The 24331-nt window shown below is 44.0% G+C and overlaps 1 protein-coding gene across 1 annotated transcript in view; it reads right to left on the bottom strand.

The window, feature by feature from the left end:
* Positions 1-24331, bottom strand: part of LOC145359703 (E3 ubiquitin-protein ligase MARCHF11-like) — an 85203-nt gene that overhangs the window by 17906 nt on the left and 42966 nt on the right. Inside the window, exon 3 of the mRNA XM_080214475.1 lies at positions 19770-19962. Coding sequence (XP_080070601.1) covers positions 19770-19962 — 193 coding nt within the window. The remainder of the gene's footprint in view (positions 1-19769; positions 19963-24331) is intronic.

The raw sequence follows: 24331 nt of genomic DNA, 5'->3' as shown, positions 1-24331 counted from the left end.
CCGCCTTGCTCCACTGTAGATTTTCCCATAAGGAGCTGTTGCCAGTCAATTTTTGCCAGCTCCGTGCCTTATTTTAATAAAATCTGCTTTTCCCAATCCAAAGTTGTCTTTTTTTGGCCATCTTTTCCTTGACATTAACAATAATAAACCTGAACCATACCATGTTATGGTCGCTTTCACTAAAGGATTCCTCACTCTCACATTGAACACTTGTCCAGCTTTGACCCCCAAAACCAGATCTAGCTCTGCTCCATTCCTTGTTAGGCCTTCTACATATTGATACAAAAAATTCCCCTGAATACATTTCAAGAAATATGGCCCCTCTAAACCTTTAAATTGAGATTATCTTAATTTATGTTGGAGAGGTTGAAATCCCTTGATTAATTACTCAATTATTATTTTTACACTTCAGTGAATTGTCTACATGTCTGCTTCTCTATTTCCCACCGAGTCTTTGGGGATCTATAATCCAATCCCAGTAATGTGACTGTCCCCTTTATATTCCTAAATTCTACCCACAATGCCTCATTTGAAAACTGTTCCAAGATATCATCTCTCCTATTGCAGTAATTGACTACTTAATTAATACTGCAACACCACCTCTCTTTTTCCAACCTCTTCTGTCTCGCCTAAAGATCCTATACCCCAGAATGTTGAGTTGCCAGTCCTACCCTTCCTTCAACCATGTTTCTGTGATGGCAACAATATCAGACTTCCAAGTATCAATCCACACCCTTAACTCATCAATCTTATGTATTACATTCCTAGCATTAAAGTAAATACCATCCAACCTTACCTAATTATCTTGACACTCAACAAAGCTGAACTCATTCTGACTTCCTGTCTCTATTTTACTAATGCTGTGTTCCCTCTCCCTGATGTGGAGATGCCGGCATTGGACTGGGGTAAACACAAAAAGAAATATCACAACACCAGGTTAAAGTCCAACAAGTTTATCCAGTAGCACAAACTACTAGCTTGCAGAGCACTGCCCCTTCATCAAGTAAGTGGGAGTTCTACTCACAAACGGGGCATATAAAGATACAAACTCAATTTACAAAATAATGGTTGGAATGTGAATCTTTACAGGTACAGGCAATCAATTACCTTTATAGGTAATCAATTACCTATGTGGTTCAAGAGTTGGTGGAGGAGGGAGGGTTTTAGATTCTTGGATCATTCTTGGTTATTGCAGAAGGTAAGGGGGCATGGAGTTGGGGGTAGGGTGTTAGCGTGGATAGAGGATTGGCTGTCAAATAGGAGACAGAGAGTGGGGGTTAATGGGTGCTATTCGGATTGGCGGTTGGTGACTAGTGGAGTGCCCCAGGGGTCGGTGCTGGGGCCTCAGCTATTTACCATTTAGATAGATGATCTGGAGGAGGGAACCGAGTGTATGGTGTCGAAATTTGCTGATGACACCAAGATTGGTGGAACGGCAAATTGTGCGGAGGGTGTGGAGAGTCTGCAGAAGGATCTAGATAGGCTGGGCAAATGGGCCAGGAAATGGCAAATGGAATTTAATGTTGGCAAGTGCGAGGTGGTCCACTTTGGTAGGAATAATGGTAGGAAGGACTATTACTTACGGGGCGAAAAACTGCAGCAGGTGACGGTGCAGAGGGACCTCGGGGTCCTTGTGCATGAGTCGCAAAAACCCAGCCTGCAGGTGCAGCAGGTGGTCAGGAAGGCTAATGGGATGCTGGCCTTCATAGCGAGGGGGATTGAATATAAAAGTAGGGAGGTCTTGCTGCGGCTGTATAGGGCATTGGTGAGGCCGCAGCTAGAGTACTGTGTGCAGTTTTGGGCGCCGCACTTACGCAAGGATATTTTGGCCTTGGAGGGAGTGCAGAGGAGGTTTACTAGGCTGATGCCGGAGTTGAGGGGGTTGAGCTATGAGGAGAGGCTGAATAAACTAGGCTTGTACTCGTTAGAGTTTAGAAGAATGAGGGGAGATCTCATTGAGACGTATATGATGATGAATGGGATGGATAGGATAGAGGTGGAGAGGCTCTTCCCGCTCAGAAAGGACAGTAGGACTAGGGGGCACAGCCTCAAGATAAAGGGGGGGCGGTTTAGAACAGAGTTGAGGAGGAACTTCTTCACTCAAAGGGTGGTGAATCTCTGGAATTCTCTGCCCGTTGAAGTGGTGGAGGCTGCCTCGCTAAATATTTTTAAGACGGGGTTGATGGGTTTTTGATAAGAGAGGGGATTAAGGGTTATGGGGAGAGGGCAGGAATGTGGAACTGAGACACGACAGATCAGCCATGATCTTATTGAATGGCGGGGCAGGCTCGAGGGGCTGGATGGCCTATTCCTGCTCCTATTTCTTATGTTCTTATGATCACTGTGACTGTTTCTGGGGAAAGTGGGACACGTACAAATTCTGAATCTGCACCTCGGAGCTAACATCCTTACAGGTAGGTTTGTACTGCTGTTGGGAAAAGTTTAAACTAGTCTGGCAGGGAGAGGAAAACACAGTAAGAAGTCTCACAACACCAGGTTAAAGTCCAACAGGTTTATCTGGTAGCACAAACCACTGGCCTTTGGAGCACTGCCGCTTCATCAGGTAAGTGGGAGTGCTGTTCGCAAACAGGGCATATAAAGACACAAACTCGGTTTACAAAATAATGATTGGAATGTGAATGTTTACAGGTAATCAATTCCCTTGAGCTATGGTGTGACCACCTCTCTAAATGTGGTATCTACGTAACTTTCAGCCCTCACAGGTATACCACAGTGAGTCCAGCCATTGCTCAAGCTCTGAAACCCAGAGCTCCAGTTTCTGCAGCTGGGAGCACTTCTTGCACCATGTGCTCACCTAGGACACTGGCAGTGTTCAAGACTCCCCACGTATAACAAGCCACGCTATCCACTTCGCTGTTCTCACCTGACATTTTCTAAAATTTACGCCCTAGATACAGGTAATAAATAATACTTTCCCAATAAATAATGTTTCCTTTAGCTTCAGCTATTTAAACACAGTCCCTAGTTTCAGCTTACCGCTTTCCTGTAATGTCACTCATTGGTGATTTTCAAATTCAGCACACTGTATGAACAGTGGCTATCCCTCGCAGGCCTGGTGCCCTCTGCTGCCTGTCCAGGTTTGTCCGCTGCCCAAAGATGAGTGGAGGCCTTGAATCCCATGCCCTCTTGTATCGCTGTATTGGTGAAATGTGTTCCTCACAGGTCCGGTGCTTTCTACTGCCCGAAGATGAAGGATATGGACTGTTTCAGTATTTGAAGAGTTGCGAATGGTGCTGAATATTGTGCGATCATCAGCAAACATCCCCACTTCTGGCCTTATAATGGAAGGAAGGTCATTGATGAAGCAGCTGAAGATGATTGTGTCTAGGACACTACTCTAAGGAACTCTTGCAGTGATACCCTGGAACTGAAATGGTTGACTTTCAACAACCATGACTATCTTACTTTGTGCCAGGTATGACTCCAATCAGCTGAGAGTTTTCCCTCTGATTCCCATTGATTCTAGTTTTGCTGGAGGTCCATGATGCCACACTTGGTTAAATGTGACCTTGATATCAATGGCAGTCACTCTCACCTTATTACAGCATGTACGAAAGGACTGAATTCCACACTGCAATACTGGACCATACCTTCAACAAATTATCCACAGGCATGGAGATAACGTCCAGATCAGATGGGGAACTATTTAACCTGCACTGCATTCAATCCAAAACCTAAGCCATTCCAAGCCAAGCCAAAGAGCAGACGATAATTGTGTGTGTGCTTACTTAAAAACTGAGTTCCATTGTCAACTCCACCCCCGAATGTGTAAGAAAATGGGCCTTTTGCAAAACACCCTGAAAACATGCGAGATTGGTCCAAAGTGAAAATGTACTTTACATTTGGAAGCCTGAGATTGAAAAGGCATTTACTCCCTGATTTTTGATGAGGAAATATTCAATGCTCAAATCTCTGGCAATACTGCCTAAGCTTAGATAACAATTTAAGTCAAATGTCACACCTGAGTGACCATTCTTCATGTCTGAAACAGAGAGTAAGCCACAAACATATATTTTGCAGTAGGAATCAGGGCTGAGACTGCCTGGCTGTTTTCGCCCCTCGTCAGTCTAGAGAACTGAGACCAATTTGCTGACCTCTCTTTCTGCTCTGGTTGGTTTACAAATGGTTACTGTTACCAAGACTGAGCTATCAGGGTAATCTTGATTAACACTTATTCATTTACATTGATGAAGCTTGGAAATTAGTGAGCATGGTAGATGGTTTGTGGATGTCACTAAGGATAGGAGGTTATCCTTTAAGAAGAATTTCCAAAGCTGCTGGAAATACAGTGTACACTATAATAATGTGGTCCTATGCTGCAAAGGAATGCAATGGGTGCAAAGAAAGGAATACACCCTCAGACAACTCTTAATTTTTAAGAAAATAACTTTGGAAGTATCACAGGTACAGCATTAATATTTCTTCATCATCTGCCTTGTGTTGGTTTATTCAGCAAAGAAGGACAAAGGGATTGATTAAGAAAGGGAAAAAACAGTACAAAAGTAAGCTTGCAGGGAACATGAAGACTGACACTAAAACTTTCTATTGACACAGACAGAAATGGGGAAATGTATATTAGAGGACAAAGAAATGGATGAGCAACTGAATACATACTTTGGTTCTGTCTTCACAAAAGATGTTAGAAATGTTGGAGAATGCAAGATTTAGTGAGAGGGAAGAACTGGGGGAGACCAATATTAGTAGAGAAATGGTACTGGGAAAATTGATGGGATTGAAGATGAATAAATCCCCAGGGCCTGATAATCTACATCCCAGAGTACTTAAAGAAGTGACACTAATAGTGGCTTAATTGGTGGTCATCTTGCAGGACTCCAGACTCTGGAACAGTCCCTGCAGATTGGAGGGTAGCGAATGTCACTCCAATATTCAAAAATGGAGGTAGAGAATAAACGGAATTATAGACCAGTAAGCTTAACATCGGTAATGGGGAAAATTCTCGAATCCGTTATCGAGGTCTTTGTTGTAGAGCATTTAGAAAGCAGTGGCAGGATCAGACAGAGTCAGCACGGATTTATGAAGGGGAAATCATGCTTGACAAATCTGTTGGAATTCTTTGAATATGTAACTAGTAGAGTTGACAAGGGGGAATCAGTAGATGTATATTTGGACTTTCAGAAAACATTTGACAAAGACCCCACAAAAGATTGTCATGCAAGATGAGATTTGAGGAAGTGTATTGAGATGAAAACTGGTTGGCAGAGAGGAAACAAAGGGTAGGAATTAATGGGTGCTTTTCAAATTGGCAGGCAGTAACTAGTGGGGTAGAATAGACTAGTGGTCTCTCATAGAGACTTATAAAATTCTAACAGGTCTAGACAGGATAGATGCAGGGAGGATGTTCTTGTTGGTGGGGGAGTCCAGAACCAGGGGTACAGTCTGAGGATTCAGGGTAGACCATTTAGGATGGAGGTGAGGAGACATTTCTTCACCCAAAGAATGATAAGCCTGTGGAATTCATTACCACAGGAAGTAGTTGATGCCAAAACATTGAATGCATTCAAGGGGCGGCTGGATATAGCATTTGGAGCAAATGGGATCAAAGGTTATGGGGAGAAAGCAGGATTAGGCTATTGAGTTGGATGATCAGCCATGATCTTGATGAATGGCAGAGCATTCTGTCAAATAGCCTCCTCCTGCTACTATCTTCTATGTTTCTATATTAGGGAAGTTGCATTTTTAATCAGTTTCCTAAACAAGTCCTGATATATAAATTAGCTAAATCCAGGCAGAAACATTATAACTGAGATTTCTTCATATCTATAAAACTTTTTTTTAAACTGATGTTAAACAATTACATGGGATTTTTTTTTCAGTTCAATTCTTATGATTATACATCCATCCCTCGATAGCAGGAAGTATTCTGCCACTCTCATTAGGTACCCTGTGGTGATTGAATTGCTTATGCCACTGTTTTGTCTGCTTTATAATTAGCTCCTTGAGCATGGCAGATCTACAACTTAACTCTATATCCCTTAATATTTATGTAAAATAAATCCATCAATCTCAGATTTGAAATTTACAATTGCTCTAAGATCACAGGAAATAATAGCAGGAGTAGTGGACCTAACCTGCTCTATCATTCAATAAGATCATGGCTGATCTGACTGTGTCCTTGACTCCACTTTCCAGCCTGCCTCTCATAACTTTCAACTCCCTTGGTAATCAGAAATCTGTCTAACTCAGCCTTGAAGACATTCAATGACCCAGCTGCTCTGTAGAAGAAAGACACTGAGTGAATAGCCTCAAATGGGAAATCACGTATTTAAACTGTGCCTCCTAGTTCTGGATCCCCTCACAAAAGGAAGTTCTCTCTCATCAACCCTGTCAAACCCCTTAGGATCTTATATGTTTCATTAAGATCACCTCTCATTTTTCTAAATTCCACTGAATCTAGGCCTAATCTAGGCTTATAACACAACTCCTTCATCAAAGGAAGCTATGATGTGGAGATGCTAATGTTGGACTGGGGTGAACACAGTAAGAAGTCTCGGATTGGCGGATGGTGACTAGTGGAGTGCCTCAGGGGTCGGTGCTGGGGCCTCAGCTATTTACCATTTATATAGATGATCTGGAGGAGGGAACCGAGTGTAGGGTGTCGAAATTTGCTGATGACACCAAGACTGGAGGAAAGGCAAATTGTGCGGAGGGTGTGGAGAGTCTACAGAAGGATCTAGATAGGCTGGGCGAATGGGCCAGGAAATGGCAAATGGAATTTAATGTTGGCAAGTGCGAGGTGGTCCACTTTGGTAGGAATAATGGTAGGAAGGATTATCACTTACGTGGCGAAAAACTGCAGCAGGCGACGGTGCAGAGGGACCCCGGGGTCCTTGTGCATGAGTCGCAAAAACCCAGCTTGCAGGTGCAGCAGGAAGGCGAATGGGATGCTGGCCTTCATAGCGAGGGGGATTGAATATAAAAGTAGGGAGGTCTTGCTGCAGCTGTATAGGGCATTGGTGAGGCCGCAGCTGGAGTACTGTGTGCACTTTTGGGCGCCGTACTTACGCAAGGATATTTTGGCCTTGGAGGGAGTGCAGAGGAGGTTTACTAGGCTGATACCAGAGTTGAGGGGGTTGAGCTATGAGGAGAGGCTGAATAAACTAGGCTTGTACTCATTAGAGTTTAGAAGAATGAGGGGAGATCTCATTGAGACGTATAAGATGATGAATGGGATGGATAGGATAGAGGTGGAGAGACTCTTCCCGCTCAGAAAGGATAATAGGACTAGGGGGCACAGCCTCAAGATAAAGGGGGGGCGGTTTAGAACAGAGTTGAGGAGGAACTTCTTCACTCAAAGAGTGGTGAATCTCTGGAATTCTCTGCCCGTTGAAGTGGTGGAGGCTACCTCGCTAAATATTTTTAAGACGCGGGTTGATGGGTTTTTGATAAGAGAGGGGATTAAGGGTTATGGGGAGAGGGCGGGAATGTGGAACTGAGCCACGACAGATCAGCCATGATCTTATTAAATGGCGGGGCAGGCTCGAAGGGCTAGATGGCCTACTCCTGCTCCTATTTCTTATGTTCTTATGTTCATCAGGTGAGTCGAGAGGTAGGTTTCATAAACATGGCACATGTAGACAAAGACATAATTTCAAGATAATGGTTCCAACCATTGCATATATCACACCCCTTCCCCTTAAATCTAAAACTTCCCCAACTGAAACATGTATACATACAATAGAGAAATGTATATACATATAATGGAAAATATTTTTACAAAGCATTGCAAACTAATACAAATGTAAATTCTCTTCAGACAGTTCACATGGCATAAGTCTGTCAGGGCTTATTATGTGGCAGTTTCGTGAAGGCTGTTTCCTTGTTTCAGGAATCTCTTCCAGAGTAGTCTCCCGAGATTCAGGAAGGTCCTACTCCTCAGTGTGGGGTCCCTCTCTGATGGGCTGCAGGTTGCTAATGCCACTGACGTTGCTCCCTCCCTTGGGGTGATCAACACTGACTCTGAAATTTTAGGCTCTGACCAAACCATGCTGGACAGTTCAGCGGCTTGTGAGGCTTCCCATCTTTGTGGTGCTGTGTCAGCACTTCTCTCCAAACCAGCTCATCCCTACTCAGTACTGTGTAGGACATAGGTCTTGTTTTTGCATCAATTGAAGCTGGTATCTACTTCTCCCGAGAAGTATGTTTCTTGGCCAGAACTAACTCCTCTTTTTGTAAAGTCCTCAACTTTGCACTTCCTGCAATTCTGGCCATCTATCCCTCTTGGTTCTGTATAACCACCTCTCAGGTCTCCAGATCGAACATTGTTCTCAATTTTCAGTTGAACATCAACAAAGCCAGCAAATACTGAGTACTCGCATGAGGCATGTTTAGTACATACTCAGGAATTTACTTATCCACTTCCCTAGCAACACCTCCCCTTGCATTGACTTCAGAGATTATTTCATGGTCTGAACAAATCATTTTACCGGACCATTTGTCATCGGATGATACGCTGCCAACCTCATAGAGGGATGTAGGCATGCAGATCCACAGTTCCCTGAAAGTGGCAACTCAGGTGGATAAGGTGGTCAAGAAGGTGTATGGCATGCTGGCCTTCATTGGTTAGGGCATTGAGTACAGGAATTGGAAAATCATGTTGCAGCTGTATAATACTTTGGTTAGGTCACATTGGAGTATTATGTACAATCCTGGTCACCACACTACTGGAAGGACGTTTATGCATTGGAACAGGTGCAGAAGAGATTTACCAGGATGTTGCCTGGTTTGGAGAATATGGACTATGAAGAAAGGTTGAACAGACTTGGATTGTTTTCATTGGAGCATCAGAGGATAAAGGGGGACTTGACAGAGATTTACAAGATTATGACAGGCTTGGATAAAGTGGATAGTCAGAGTCTTTTTCCCAGGGGTGAAGGGTCAATTACTTGATGGTATAGGTTGAAAGTGAGAGGGGAAAGTTTAAAAGAGATGTAAGGGGCAAGTTTTTCACACAGTGGGTGGTGAATGTCTGAAACATGTTGCTGGAGGAGCTGGTGGAAGCAGATTCTTTCACAATATTCAGGATTCATCTGGATAGATACATGAATAGGCAGGGATTAGAGGGATATGGACCACTTAGAGGCAAGAAAAGATTAGTTTAGATTAGAAAGGCATTTGTGTTGGCACAGACTTGGTGGGCCAAAGGGCCTGTTCCTATGCTATGTTGTTCTTTGTTTTTTGTTCTCACATGTCTGATACTTGGTGAAATCTTGGGCCACAAGCTCAGTCCATTGTCACTACGTGGAGATGCCGGCGTTGGACTGGGGTAACACACTAAGAAGTCTCACAACACCAGGTTACTTTAAGTTCCCACTCAACTGACGAAGGAACAGTGTTCTGAAAGCTAGTGGCGTTTACTACCAAATAAACTTGTTGGACTTTAACCTGGTGTTGTGAGACTTCTTACTCCATTGTCACTGACTGCTTGTTCTGGGATTAGAAACTGAGCAAATATTTTATCAGATTTGTCTGGCATTGACTCTGCCGACATGGACTTCATTGCCATCACCTCCAGCCACTTGAAGTGAGCATCTCAGACCACTAAAAGCATCTGTCCTTCCACTGGACCAACAAAGTGGATTCACTGCCAAGGCAATTGGGGCTATTCTTATGAATGAAGAGGTGACACAGGCAGCACCTCTTACACCAAGGTGCCACACTCTCACAATCCTGCCTTTTCTTCATTTGGGCATCAACATTTGGCCACCAAAAATAGCTTCTTGCTATTTCTTTCATTTGCACTACCCCCAGGTACCCTTGGTACATCTGTTCCAGCACCCTTCCTCTTAATGATGGGAGAACGATGAATCTCATACCCCATAGAGAACATCCATCCAATCTGAATAACTCCCATCTTCAGGACATAAACAGCCGAAACTCCAGATGGTTTCTGCTACTCAACCTCACTCTCAGGACTAGGTCCGCTATCCGGCTCATAATCAGATTATTCTGAGTGGCATTCCACATCTGGTTAACGGTTACCAGAACTTCACTTCTTGCATGAAGTATATTATCTTCAGATTCCAGCTGAGACCATCTTAATCCCCAGGCAAAGGTAGCCTTGATAGAGCATCTATGTTGCCATGTTCTTTGAATGGGTACCAGATTTTGTCCGAGTAGGCTGACAACACAATGTCCACCTTTGTAATTGAGCAGCCGCCATGGGCGGTATTCCAATGTATGTTCCAAAAATGGATATCAAAGGCCTATGGTCTGTCAAAAGTATAAAATGCCTGCCATATAGGAAGTGATAAACTTCCTGATGCCAAAGACGGTGCCCAAGTCTTCCTTTCCACATGAGCTTACATCAGCCCCTTCAATTATTTTGAAGCTAATAGGATGGACCTTCCATCCCCATTTGGCAGATGGGATAGGACAGCCCCAACCATATAGGCTGAGTTATTACAGAAAGCTGCAGCAGTAACTTTGAGTTGAAGTGAACTAGCATTGCCTATCTCCTCAAAGCCTGCTTTATCGCCAGGTAGGCCTCCTCGCATTTTTAGTCCACTTCCACGGCTGCCCTTTTCCCAGCAACTGATGTACCAATTTCAACATTGTTGCCTGATCCAGAATGCATTTGCTGTAGTAATAAGTCCCAGAAACAATTGGGACACATTTCCTGGTCTTGGGGCCTTCATTATGGCCACGGTGCCTTATGTAACTCATCACTGTCAATTACATGACCCAGGAACTCAACTGAGTCCTTAAAGAACTCACATTTCTCTCTCTTGACTTGTAGGCTGTGCTCCTGTAACCTCTTTAAGATATTCTCTAGGTTCTTTAAATGCTCCTCCTCTGTCGAACCCGTGACCAAGATATCGTCCAGGTAACACTGGACTCCTGTCAATCCACTCAAGGGCCTTTGGAACAGAGCTGAAGCTGATGTAATGCCAAAAGGAAGTTGCTTGTAGCAGAACAGGCCCCTGTGTTTGACTATCATTTAGTGGCAGCTATGAACTATTCACTACCCCCATCCACAAATACGCCTATGATAAGTCCATTTTGGAGAATTTCTTTCCCTGTGCCAGCCAACGGAATACGTCCTCAATGAGAGGAAGCAGGTATTGGTCCACATACAGGGCTGAATTAACTGTCACTTCAAAATCCCCACAAATTCTCAGTGATGCGTCTGGTTTCAGAACTGGAACAATAGAGTGGCCCATTCACTGACGGTCACTGGTTCCAAGGCACTCAGATCCACCAGTCAATACAATTCAGGCTCCACCTTGGGCCTAATGGTGTACGCTACCAGACGTGGCTTCACATCTCTTTAATTCTTGTTTCACTGGACTGTCTGCTTCCTCTGCAGACCCAACTGACTCCCTATCCTCTCCATGGCTGGCAACATGGACCTTTTGTTTTGTCCTTCTAAAAGTTTTCTTTTGTTTTCCTTCTCTGGGCTTAGTGGCACCTGGCAATTCTGGGCAATGTGACCAACTCACTTGCACTTGTGACATTGGGTCTTTTATGTCCAGCAGTTCAACCCCCTGTGGTCTGTCCTGCCACATCAGTTTGCATTCCACTTGCAAGCGCCCAACTCTGCGAGGCTTCCACTACTTGTGCACCCAGGTGCTGACATCCAACTGTGCTGCTTGTCTGGCAGCTATCTCCATGGAAGTTGCAATCTACAACTGTAAATTATTTTCAGTCAATAACTGCCACTAAATTCTTTTCAGCCAATAATCTCCAGTGAATGGCTTCATGCTGGAGGCCACAAACCAGTTAGTCCCATTTGGCATCCTTGCTAACATTTCTGAACTCGCAGTGCTCTGCCTCTCTTTTCAAAGTCACCATGAATTGTGCAATGGACTCCCTTCAAATTGCTCACATTTATAAAATCTGAACTGCTCTACAATCATCAATGTCTTGGGAGTGAAATGACTTTTAGTGCATCATCACAATTCTTGATAAGTCTTCTCAGCTAATTCTTCCGGTTGTACCAGGCTGTCTTAAAACAGCAAAGGTCTTGCTTCCCATGGTACTTAATAAAACTGGTACAACTAGGTCATGACCCACCTTATTTGCCATAAGATAAGCACTGAAGTGCTCTCTATAAGGTTTCTAGTTCTCTGCTTCATCGTCAAAGGGGCCTATAGCACCAAATGTGGCCACCATTTTGTTTTGTCAGCAGCAGGAATATTTCCTGCCACACAAGTCTAAACCCAAAGCTGCCTCCTACTGTTGTCAGCAGCCACCTGGGTCCCCTTGGATACCATTCCCCATGATGGCTGCTCTCTTGACTGTGGCCAACACCTCCTCCCAACCTTTGATTGCTGCCCGAGTCCCCTTGGCAACTGCTTCCCATGACACTTTCAGTAGACTCCTAGGCAGGTCTTATCTCCTCATGAACTGATTGTTCAAATGAAGCAATGGCGGTTGGAAAGCTCCAACCCATTCTTCATATGGTTGCCATGCTTCAGTTCCTTTCCAGCGTCATCGTACGAAGTCCAGGGCAATACTTGATCCCTGTCCCCTTCACCAGAATGGGATACCAGCAGAATGCGTAGGCTATGAAGCAGTCTTGTTGCCAGTTATTACATAAGCACTATTGACTTTTGGTGCCTAAAATACCATGCAGTTGTCTTGGTAATTTGAACACCAGGGAACTCTCCACTGTAGTTCTGCACTGTTGCACAGTCAAATCTAAGACTGCACAACTGTGTCCCACATTGGGAGGAGCTAATCCTCCAAGGAACATTTGATCCGCACTCTTAAAGGGGCCATATGCACCCCAAAGCCCAACTTACATTATATTCACATAACCCAGAGGATCTTTTATTTTATTTATTAATCCTGTCTCATTATACATTATTTGCATCAATTCCAAACTCCTAACCACCTTTCATATTGTTTCCTAACATCACTCCTGAAAGACCCAGCTCTCATTTTTAAACATGGCCATTAGTCTTGGACTCTCCTCCTAACAGAAATATTTTCTCTCAAAGTTCCCTATTTGTGCACCTAATATTTTGAAAATTTAATTAAAGCATTCCTCACCAGCTAGATTCCAGCAAACACAGCCCCAGTTTACATCATCTATTCTTAGAGTTTAACCAATAGATTCCAATTATCATCTGATAAACCTACATTGCATTTCTTCCAATTCTTCCTCAAGTGTGGTGCCCAGAATTGTTCCTAGATTCCTACATGTGGTCTAACCAAGCATTTATATAGCTGAAGCATGACTTCTAGCCCTTGGTATTCTACTTCTTTAGTTCTCAAGGCCAATTTCCAATAGCTTTTTTGATTATTTTCAATACGTCTTCATGGTATTTTAGTGATCCATGTGTCTGGAGCCCAAGTCTCCTTGGACTGACACTTTTCACCATTTATAAAGCACTCTGTTCTATCCGTTTTAGATTCAAAGTGCCTTACCTCACATTTGGCTACACTGAAATCCATTTACCACTGGCATGTCCATTCTGTTAATGTACCAATATATTTTTGTAATTCTATACTTTCATCTATATGGCTTACAATCATGCCTACTTCTGCAACAAAATTATGTAAGTCATTAACAAACACAGTGAATAGTTGCGGCCATAATACAGATTGTTGCAGGCATCACTTTTCACATCCTGCCAGTTAGAAGCCTGTCCATTATTAATATCCTCTGTCTCTTATCATTCACAGTAAGAAGTCTCACAACACCAGGTTAAAGTCCAACAGGTTTATTTGGTAGCAAAAGCCACTAACGTTCAGAGCACTGCTCCTTCGTCAGGTAAATGGAGGTTAAAGGGCAGCATGGACAAGTTGGGCCGAAGGTCTGTTTCCATGTTGTAAACCTCTTTGACTATGATTCTAAAATCATGCATATCGACACAGACATCAAGTTTCTACAAAGATGCAAGAAAGCAGACAAGATACCAAAAGGACTACAGATCACAAACTCATTCAGGTCAACTTATAACACAGACTACACTGAGAGACTTTGCCATCACACCTCTCCCACACTCTTCAACCACCAGCTCTACAGCAAACGCCGCATCCTGGAAATCAGAATAGAGTCCATATTTTCACCTTGCACTCAGGACGTAGACCAGCTGTGAAACTCTGCCAAGCAGATGAGCCAAAGGAACTACGCCATCTACATACACACCAAGAACAAGAAACTTGAGAAACTCAGCATCACCACCAGCAGCAACTAAGCCTTCCCTGGTACCACAGTAGAAAACAGGGAAGTCCATTGTCAACTTGTCAGACTACATACTTCAACCAGATGAAATCGAAGTTCTCAGCCGAGGGCTCAATTTCTGCCCCACCACCAAAATAGACCCTGTCAGTCTTGCAGCAGACACAGAGAAATTCAACAGGTGAATGAGGCTGCAGGAGTTCTTCCACAAACCCCAAGAGGCCAACAGCAAATACAATGGGACAGTCAATGAACTGGAACAGCCAACAGAAAGATCCGCAGTGCAGCAACCAAAGAGGAAAGAGTCCAATTGGACTCCTCCGGAATGCCGCTGCCCTGACTTGACATGTATGCCCAAGCCATCAGGAGGTGCGTCAACACCAGATTCATCAGCCGCACTCACAAGACAACCCCGAACACCACCCAATCACAACGCAATGCCATCCGCGCTCTCAGGACCAACTGCAACATTCTCATCAAACCAGCAGACAAAGGAGATGCCATCGTCATATTGAACAGATTACTGCAAAGAAGTTTACCAACAACTAAACAACGAGGAACACTACAGATAGTTACCCGCAGATCTGACCAAATAACACACCCATCAACTCAACAGGCTGATCCAAACCTTTGATCTGGACCTTCAGAGCACCCTTCATGCTCTCATCCCATGTTCTCCCCATGATGGAAATCTCAACCTGCCTCCTGAAGATGCACAACGCAAACACACCCAGCTGTCCCATCATATTGGGCAATGGGACCCTGTGCGAGAACCTCCCCGGCTAAGTTGAGGGCATCCTGAAACCTATTGTACAAAGAACCCCCAGCTTTTGTCATGACGCTACGGACTTCCTACAGAAATTCAGCACACATGGAGCAGTTGAACTAGGAGCACTCCTTGTCACAATGGCTGGCTCGGCACTCTACATCGGCATCTCCCATGACGATGGCACTGCTGCAACTGCCTCAGTACTCAATGCCGACCAGTCTCCAGATGCAATTTTACAACTCATCCGCTTCATCCTGGACCACAGTGTCTTCACCTTCAACAGCCAGTTCTTCATCCAGGTGCACGGAACAGCCATGGGGACCAAATTTGCACCTCAATATGCCAACATCTTCATGCACAGGTTCAAACAAGACCTCTTCACTGCACAGGACCTTCAACCGATGCTATACATGAGATACATTGATAACATTTTATTCCTTTGGACTCATGGTGAACAATCACTGAAATAACTAAATGATGACATCAACAAGTTCCATCCCACCATCAGACTCACCATGGACTACTCTCCAGAATCAGTTGCATTCTTGAACACATGCATCTCCATCAAGGACGGTAACCTGAGCACTTCACTGCACCGCAAGCCCACGGATAGCCTCACGATGCTCCATTTCTCCAGCTTTCACCCTAAACACATTAAAGAAGCCAGCCCCTACGGACAAGCCCTCCTTATACACAGGATCTGCTCAGATGAGGAGGATCACAACAGATACCTCCAGACGCTCATAAGAGCAGGATATGGCGCTTGACTCATCGATTCACAGTTCCGACGCACGATAGCGAAAAACCGCATCAACCTCCTCAGAAGACAAACACAGGACATGGCAGACAGAGTACCCTTCGTCATCCAGTATTTCCCCAGAATGGAGAAGATACAACATCTTTTCTGGAGTCTTCAACATGTCATTGATGAAGATGAACATTTTGCCAAGGCCATCCCCACACCCCCACTTCTTGCCTTCAAACAACTGCACAATCTCAAACAGATCATTGTGTGCAGCAAACTACCCAGCCTTCAGGAGAACAGTGACCACAACACCACGCAACCCTACCACAGCAACCTCTGCAAGATGTGTTGGATCATCGACACAGATGCCATTATCTCACGTAAGAACACCATCCACCAGGTACACGGTACATATTCTTGCAACTCGGCCAATGTTCTCTACACGATACGCTGCAGGAAAGGATGTTCCAAAGCATGGTACATTGGGGAGACCATGTGGTCACTACAACAACACCGCTTGACAATCACCAGGCAAGAGTGTTCTCTTCCTATTGGGGAACACTTCAGCGGTCACAGGCATTTGGTCTCTGATCTTCAGGTAAGCGTTAGGATCATAGAATCTTAGAAATCTTACACTGCAGAAAGAGGCCACCTGGCCCATCGAGTCTGCACTGACCACAATCCCACCTGGGCCCTACCCCCATATCCCTACACATTTACCTGCTAAACCCTCTAACCTACGCATCTCAGGACAGTAAGGGGCAATTTTAGCATGGCCAATCAACCTAACCCGCACATCTTTGGACTGTGGGAGGAAACCGGAGCACCCGGAGGAAACCCACACAGACATGAGGAGAATGTGCAAACTCCACACAGACAGTGACCCAAGCCGGGAATCAAACCCAGGTCCCTGGAGCTGTGAAGCAGCAGTGCTAACCACTGTGCTACCATTCTCCAACATGGCCTTCACGACACAGGACAACACAGGCTCGCTGAGCAGAGACTGATAGCCAAGTTCCGCACACGTGAGGATGGCCTCAACTGGGATCTTGGATTCATGTCACACTATCCGAAACCCTCACGACTTGTCTGGGCTTGCAAAATCTCACTTACTCTCCTGGCTGGAGAGGATATACATCTCTTTAACCTGTGCTTAACCCTCTCTCCACTCACATTGTCTGTACCTTTAAGACTTGATTACCTGTAAAGACTCGCATTCCAACCATTATCTTGTAAATTGAGTTTGTGTCTTTATATGCCCTGTTTGTGAACAGAACTCCCACTTACCCGATGAAGGAGCAGCACTCCAAAAGCTAGTGGCTTTTGCTACCAAATAAACTTGTTGGACTTTAATCTGCCGTTGCGAGACTTCTTATTGTGTTTTCCCGAGTCCAACACCAGCATCTCCACATCATGACTCTTATCGTTCAGCCAGTTCCTAACCAGATCTATAATTTGCCTCCAGTTCCGGGAGCTTTCACTTCAGCTAACAATTCTTTTTGGAGACTTTATCAAGTATCTTCCAGAAGTCCACAGAAAAAACATTCATAGATCATGGAACCCTACAGTGCAGAAGGAGGCCCTTTGGCCCATCAAGTCTGCACCAAACACAATCCCACCCAGGCCCTACCCCCATATCCCTACATATTATACCCACTAATCCCTCTAACCTACACATCCCTGGATGCTAAGGGGCAATTTCTTAGCACGGCCATTCAACCTAATCCACACATCTTTGGACTGTGGGAGGAAACCGGAGCACCCAGAGGAAACCCACGCAGACACAAGGAGAATGTACAAACTCCACACAGACAGTGACCCAAGCCAGGAATCGAACCCAGGACCCTGGAGCTGTGAAGCAGCAGTGCTAACCACTGTGCTACCATGTCGCCCACAGATATTCCCCTGTTCACCACTTTAATCACCGCTTCAGAATAATGTAAAACAGTGGAGTGCCCCAGAGATCTGTTCTAGGTCCCTTGCTGTTTTTCATTTTCATAAATGACCTGGATGAGGAAGTGGAGGGATGGGTTAGTAATTTCGCCGACGATACGAAGGTTGGTGGTGTTGTGGATAGTCTGGAGGGATGTCAGAAGTTGCAGCGTGACATAGATAGGATGCAAGACTGGGCGGAGAAGTGACAGATGGATTTCAAAGCGATTAAATGTGTAGTGGTCCATTTTGGCAGGACCAATGTGATGAAGGAGTACAATATCAAGGGTAGGAGTCTTAGCTGTGTTCGGCCTCGCAGGTGGAGGATGTGGTCAAGAAGGCGTATGGCGTACTGGCCTTCATTAATCAAGGGATTGAGTTAGGAGTCGGGAGGCAATGCTGCAACTTTATAAGACCTTTGTCAGACCCCATTTGGAGTACTGTGCGCAATTCTGGTCGCCTCACTACAGGAAGGATGTGGAGGCTATTGATAGGGTGCAGAGGAGATTTACAAGGATGTTGCCTGGATTGGGAGGCATGCCTTATGAAGGTAGGTTGAGGGAGCTAGGTCTCTTCTCCCTGGAGAGATGAAGGTTGAGGGGTGATCTGATAGAGGTTTATAAGGTGTTGAGAGGAATAGATAGGGTGGATTCTCAGAGGCTATTTCCCAGGGCTGAAATGGTCACTACAAGAGGACACAGGTTTAAGGTGCTGGGAATCAAGTGCAGAGGAGATGTTAGGGGTAAGTTTTACACTCAGAGGGTGGTGAGTGAGTGGAATCGGCTGCCGTCGGTGGTGGTAGAGCGAACTCGCTGGGGTCTTTTAAAAGACTTCTGGATGAGTACATGGGATTTAATGGGATTGGGAGTTACAGATAGTTCTATGGCTTGGTAGGTATGGATGTGATCGGCGCAACTTGTGGGCCGAAGGGCCTGTTTGTGCTGTAGTGTTCTATGTTCTATCTCAAATTTTTGATATTAATAAATCTGCAATAAAGGCAACTTAAACCTGTACTTAAAATGTTCTCCATCCAATAAATTATTATTTAACAAATCTGAACTCTTCCCTTTGTGTAAATTTAACGCTACACAATAAGATTTTTTAAAAATTCCATCCAGGTTTATAGCATCTTACTATTTGTCTTTCACTTTCCCACACTGAGTTTCCACATTTCAGAAAGGAATGCTTCTGACAGAAAGTATACCAAAATACTCTAATGAGACAGAAAATGGCTACTGTGAGCTATAACTACTTTCACAAACATGGAGCTCCAGTGCCCACCAATCTTAAAATTTGCCCTCTCCCCTACTCAGCAAAATCCATAATTAATACCGCATACCTGGAAGCTGCATATGCACTAATGAATGTGTTGATGTTTCACTATTATTTTAAAAACATTAATCCATTTACCATACACCCAAGTAAAAGTCGCTATTATGCAAAAATTGACCTTAGTTTTTGACCAAAGTTCCTTGGATGTCCTGCTCCCCTTGCTGCTCCCTCTGGGGGTGTTTGCATACACACCAAAAAGTTGCAGTCCAGGAAGATCTGGTTTTGATCTTCTTGATGTGGAGATGCCAGTGTTGGACTGGGGTAAGCACAGTAAGAAGTCTCACAACACCAGATTAAAGTTCAACAGATTTATGTGGATTTTGCTACCAAATAAACCTGTTAGATCTGGTGTTGTGAGACTTCTTACTGTGTTGATCTTCTTGACCACTGGGAGTTGACTGAATATTTGTTATGTTAATGTTGGCAAAATCACAGCACTTGACACTGAGGCACCCCTGCAACCAAACAAATTGCCATCTCACCCTGTCATAGTCGTACTGGGACTTGGAACAAAAAAGTACAATCTATCCAACCTGTATTATCACAATGCACCAATCAGAGGGATATTTAGATAGACCAGTCAATCCATGTACAGGATACAGTTCCAAATCAGGCACACATGACAACCTTCAAAATATTATTCATGTAAAAGGCAACCTTAAAATTTTGCCTAAAAATAATTGGTCTCAAAAATTTGACTTTTACATGTGTACATATGTATTTTGAACAGAATAATAAGCCTTGTCCTTTCTTTATCAGTAAATTTATGGCTTTAATGTGCGAGTGGAAGTAGTGATTTGACTTTTATGCATTCAACATACCTATGCAAACAAGGTCCATGAAGCCATACATTCCATAGCAGATCTGAAATAAGATGTCTCTTCGCTGCCAAATTGCAGCAGGACTGAAGGCTGACCATAAGAGCCAGGTCACACTTGCTATCAGAAAAAGGCAACCGAGGATCACTGCTATTATTTGAACCTTCTCAACCAAGGTCACTGTGATAGGTTCCCACTGCAGGAGGGAAAAAAGAGCAATTTTGAGAACATCACAATTTTTTGGAAAACAAATGGTTCCCACCATTCATACAGATTGTTTTCTGAAAACATTAAGATACTATTTTCTGTTTGCAACAAATTGCAAATTTATGTTTGCCACAGTTTTGTGCAGCTATGTTTGAGGATATGGCAAGCACTATCCCATAATGAAAGACAATTTTTTATTGCCAACATACTTCCTTCCCAATCCCTTTCTTCCTTTTCAGATAATAATCCAATTTCCTTTTGAATATCTTGATTGAACCTGCCTCCATCATATTTTTGGACAGTGTATTCCAGATCCTAACTCCTCTCTACGTAAAAAGGTCTTTTCTCAGGTCATTGTTGCTCATTTTGTCAATGAACTTAGTTTATGCCTCTGGATCTCAATAATTCCAGCAATGGGAACAGTTGCTTCTTTTCTACTCTGTCCAGGCTCCACGTCATTTTGAATATCTTCATCAAATCTAACTTACTTATAATCAGAAAAAATATATTTTTACGATGCATTAATTTCAGTTGCATTTGTAGACTGTGAGGTACTTCCATTGTTAAAAGTTTTTTTGTTAAATATCGCAAGAGGCCAAAAACAGAATATGTGCTGGCAAGCTCTCAGAATGTGATTTTCCCCATTCATCACAAGGATCTAATGAGTTTCATGTCTAGTAAAGGCACAAACCTGATTAGCACAGAATATAATAAATTTAACTTTGATTAGCTGGCATTATGCCACTATTTCTACCCTCACCATATGTTTCCACCCACCTGATGTGCCATCACACTGCATGAATCACTACTGGCTTTCAAAAACGAAAACCAGCCATGACAAACACACCAGGGCACAGTAAGGTATAACTCCTGAGTGGTGAGGGACATGGTTGACAGTCTGGCACCGCCCACTGGCACCTAGACACTGCCCCTTGCAGCATCAATATGACAGCCCTGGCAGTGCCAAGGCTGGGCCTCTGCAGAGCTGTATTGAGTGAGTTACCAGTGTGTGTGTGTATGTGTGTGCGTGCACATGCAAGGCAGGTGGAAGGGAGGCAATACCTATGAAGGGGGGTGGTGTCTGTAATGATGAATGGGGGGGGCAAGGGAGCGGGGGGGGGGGGGGTGCGGCAGGCCAAGCCAAAGCATCTAAGGGGATGGGAGTGCCCCATGCTGGAAGGAGGGGGAGTGGGGTCACCCAGGAGGTAGGGGGTGCAGTGCCACAATCTTCGTGTTGGGGGGGTGGGGAAGTGCCCGATCTTTGCATTGTGGGGAAGGGTTGTCCTGATGTCCATGGGAGGGGGGGCCTCAATTTAACTTAGTGATCAGGGCGCCCTTTAAAAACACTGCCCCAATAACAGAATCTATGCAATTTTGGAAAAATCACACCCTATAGGTTTTTATAACGTGAACACATATTCCTCTTTTTTTGGACCATCTGGTACTAGGTTATCATTTCAAATCACTCAAAAGACCAACGTTTTTAATCTGTGCTTTTTCCTCAGGAACTAAAATTTCAATTGCCTGAAGTAACAATTTAAGCAAAATTAAAAAGAAAATAAACAAATAAAAACATGATTAAATTTATCCATCGTAATATGTTTTGCATTTTTGATGCTTTTAATACCTAAAGTTGGCAGGCAGAACCCAATTCCAACATTCACAGTACTAGTGATTTTCAACAGTGGATAGGGATGGGGTTTGCACACTCCCAACCTGGCCAGTTCCACTCCTTTCCTTTCCTGTCCCTACCCTGTCTTGCTTTGCATATTCAACATGTTTCTGGAAACATCTCCTAAATGCATGGTAATATCTCACCAAAATGTCATTCAGTGTGGTCAGTATCAGAAGCATGCTGGTACACTGCAGAGACCATTCTGAAGGCCACCAAAAAGTTAGGCACCACACATTTGAATCTGGTGGTCATAGAGTCTAAGCCAATTTGTTTGATGCAGAAAGTAACAATTAGCTTTAAACAATGGATGAAAAGTGAAACAAAGTTTGAAAAAAAACAGATGGGATTATGGGAGAGAGATAAAAGAGACAGAGGTAAAAATAAAATGGAATTCTTCATTATTAATCCCCTGTGGTAATGAGAATCCACACTTGAGGTGTTTAAAACAAATTGGACATCACCGCATGAAGCAATATTACCCCAACACCCTCCATTGCAGTCCTGACTCCTCACCAGTCACAGTCTGCCTCCACTCCCCCAAGCAGGCCAACCACCCCACACCAATGGCCAGCCCCAATCAGTCCCTTCCCTTCCTCTTCCTGTGATCTCGATTGCAGAGTGGCAGGGGGACGCCACCCATCTCTCCCCAGAGGCCCCACCTCTCCATTAGGACTGTCCCCCACTGGTTCCACCCCCTTGACATTGCCCAGTGGGCAGTGCCAACGTGCCCCTTGGGCATTACCACTTTCCCCTCCGGGGCCTCCATGGCCTCCCATCACTCTAGCAGGATTGGTAATGGGGAGCTGTTTAAATCCTGCTGGAGTTAAACATTCCTGGCAGAGTGAGGAGAGACTTCAGTCCCAGGCCTACAAATAAGATTTAAGTTGTGATTTAAATATTTTAATTAGCTGCGCTCTGATTTCCAGCATGGGGCTGACAATGTCGGAAATCCAGCGGCCGGATAGTGCTCAGCGGGATGCCTGCTAAACGGCCTTTGCTTATGTCTCCCAGTCCGCTGCAGCCGGCTGGGAGAATTGCCCCCCCTAATTTTTCGCCTCTAGCCCTATCTTACTATCACGCCTCGCCAGAGCTGAAAAGATTGTGGGCGTAGTTTTCAGGAATATTTCAGAGGAAGACAGAAAGGTCGAGATAAAGAGGTGTGGGAAGCAAATTTTAGAGCTTTGACTCTCCACAGCTGAAGGCACAGCCACCAGTGATGGAGCAATTAAAATCAGGAATGTACAAGATGTCAGGTCAGAGGACTGTAGATAACACCTTTTAGTGCAGGAATTGAGAACAAGAGTGAGAATTTTAAAATTAAGGCAATGCTTAACTCGGGGCCAATGTAAGTAAACAGATGCAGGGATGATGTGTGACCAGGACTTGACATACAAGTTAGGATTTGAGCAGCAGAATTTTGCATGACCTTACGTTAATGAGGATAAGAATGCTGTAGTTGTCAAGTCAACAGTAACAAAGGTATGGTTGCAACAGCAGATGAACTGAGTCGAGGTAGGGTTAGGCAATGTAAAAGAGGTAGAGTTAAATAATCTGAGTGATGGAGCAGATATATAGTCAAAAGCTCATAACCCCCAAGGCTAGATCTGCAACCAAGGCTACGAACTGTTTGTTTCAGCCTCTGACAATTACCAGTAAATGTAACTGTAATGGTGGCTAGACAATGGAGTTTACGATGAGGACTAAACATAATGGATTCTCTCTGCCTAATTTTTAGAGTCACAGAAGTTTACAGCATGGAAACAGACCCTTCGGCCCAACTTGTCCATGCCGCCCATTTTTAAAAATCCATAAGATAATCCTAATTGCCTGCATTTGGCCCATATCCCTTTACGCCCATCTTATCCATGTAATTGCCTAAATGCTTTTTAAAAGACAAAATTGTACCCGCCTCTGCTACTACCTTTGGCAGCTTGTTCCAGATACCCACCACCCTCTGTGTGAAAACAATGCCCCTCTGGACACTTTTGTATCTCTCCCCTCTCACCTTAAACCTACGCTCTCTAGTTTTACACTCCCCTACCTTTGGGAAAAGATATTGGCTATCTAGCTGATTATGCTTCTCATTATTTTATACATCTCTATAAGATCACCCCTCAGTTTTCTGTGCTCCAGAGAAAAAAGTTCCAGTCTACCCAGCCTCTCCTTATAACTCAAACCATCAAGCCCCGGTAGCATCCTAGTAAATCTTTTCTGCACTCTTTCTAATTTAATAATATTCTTTCTATAACAGGGTGACCAGAACTGTACACTGTATTCCAAGTGTGGCCTTACCAATGTCTTGTACAACTTCAACAAGACATCCCAACTCCTGTATTCAATGTATTGAAAATGTTCTGACCAATGAAACCAAGCATTACCTTTTTAGTTCTATTTGAATGTGAATCTCTCAGCAAGATATGGTTTCTGGTGCAGCAAAGTTCACATTTCACTCTGCATGTGTAGAAGCTGCTGTCCAATTTCCACATAAATAATGACAAACACTATTAACCATATAACAGATCTCACCAAAGAGTTTGTTCAGTGGATTATAATCCTCATCTCAATTCATAAACCATCTATCTTGCCCATATTGAATTTGGGATTGCTGCCTGGGAGGGTAGTAGAGGCAGGATGCCTAACATCTTTTAAAAAGTATTTAGAAAGCCATAACATCTAAGGCTAT

The sequence above is a fragment of the Carcharhinus amblyrhynchos genome, chromosome 2, assembly GCF_965287045.1.
Source record: "Carcharhinus amblyrhynchos chromosome 2, sCarAmb.v2.hapA, whole genome shotgun sequence".
NCBI classification, from domain to species: Eukaryota; Metazoa; Chordata; class Chondrichthyes; order Carcharhiniformes; family Carcharhinidae; genus Carcharhinus; species Carcharhinus amblyrhynchos.
This window is presented reverse-complemented; position numbering and strand designations above follow the sequence as displayed.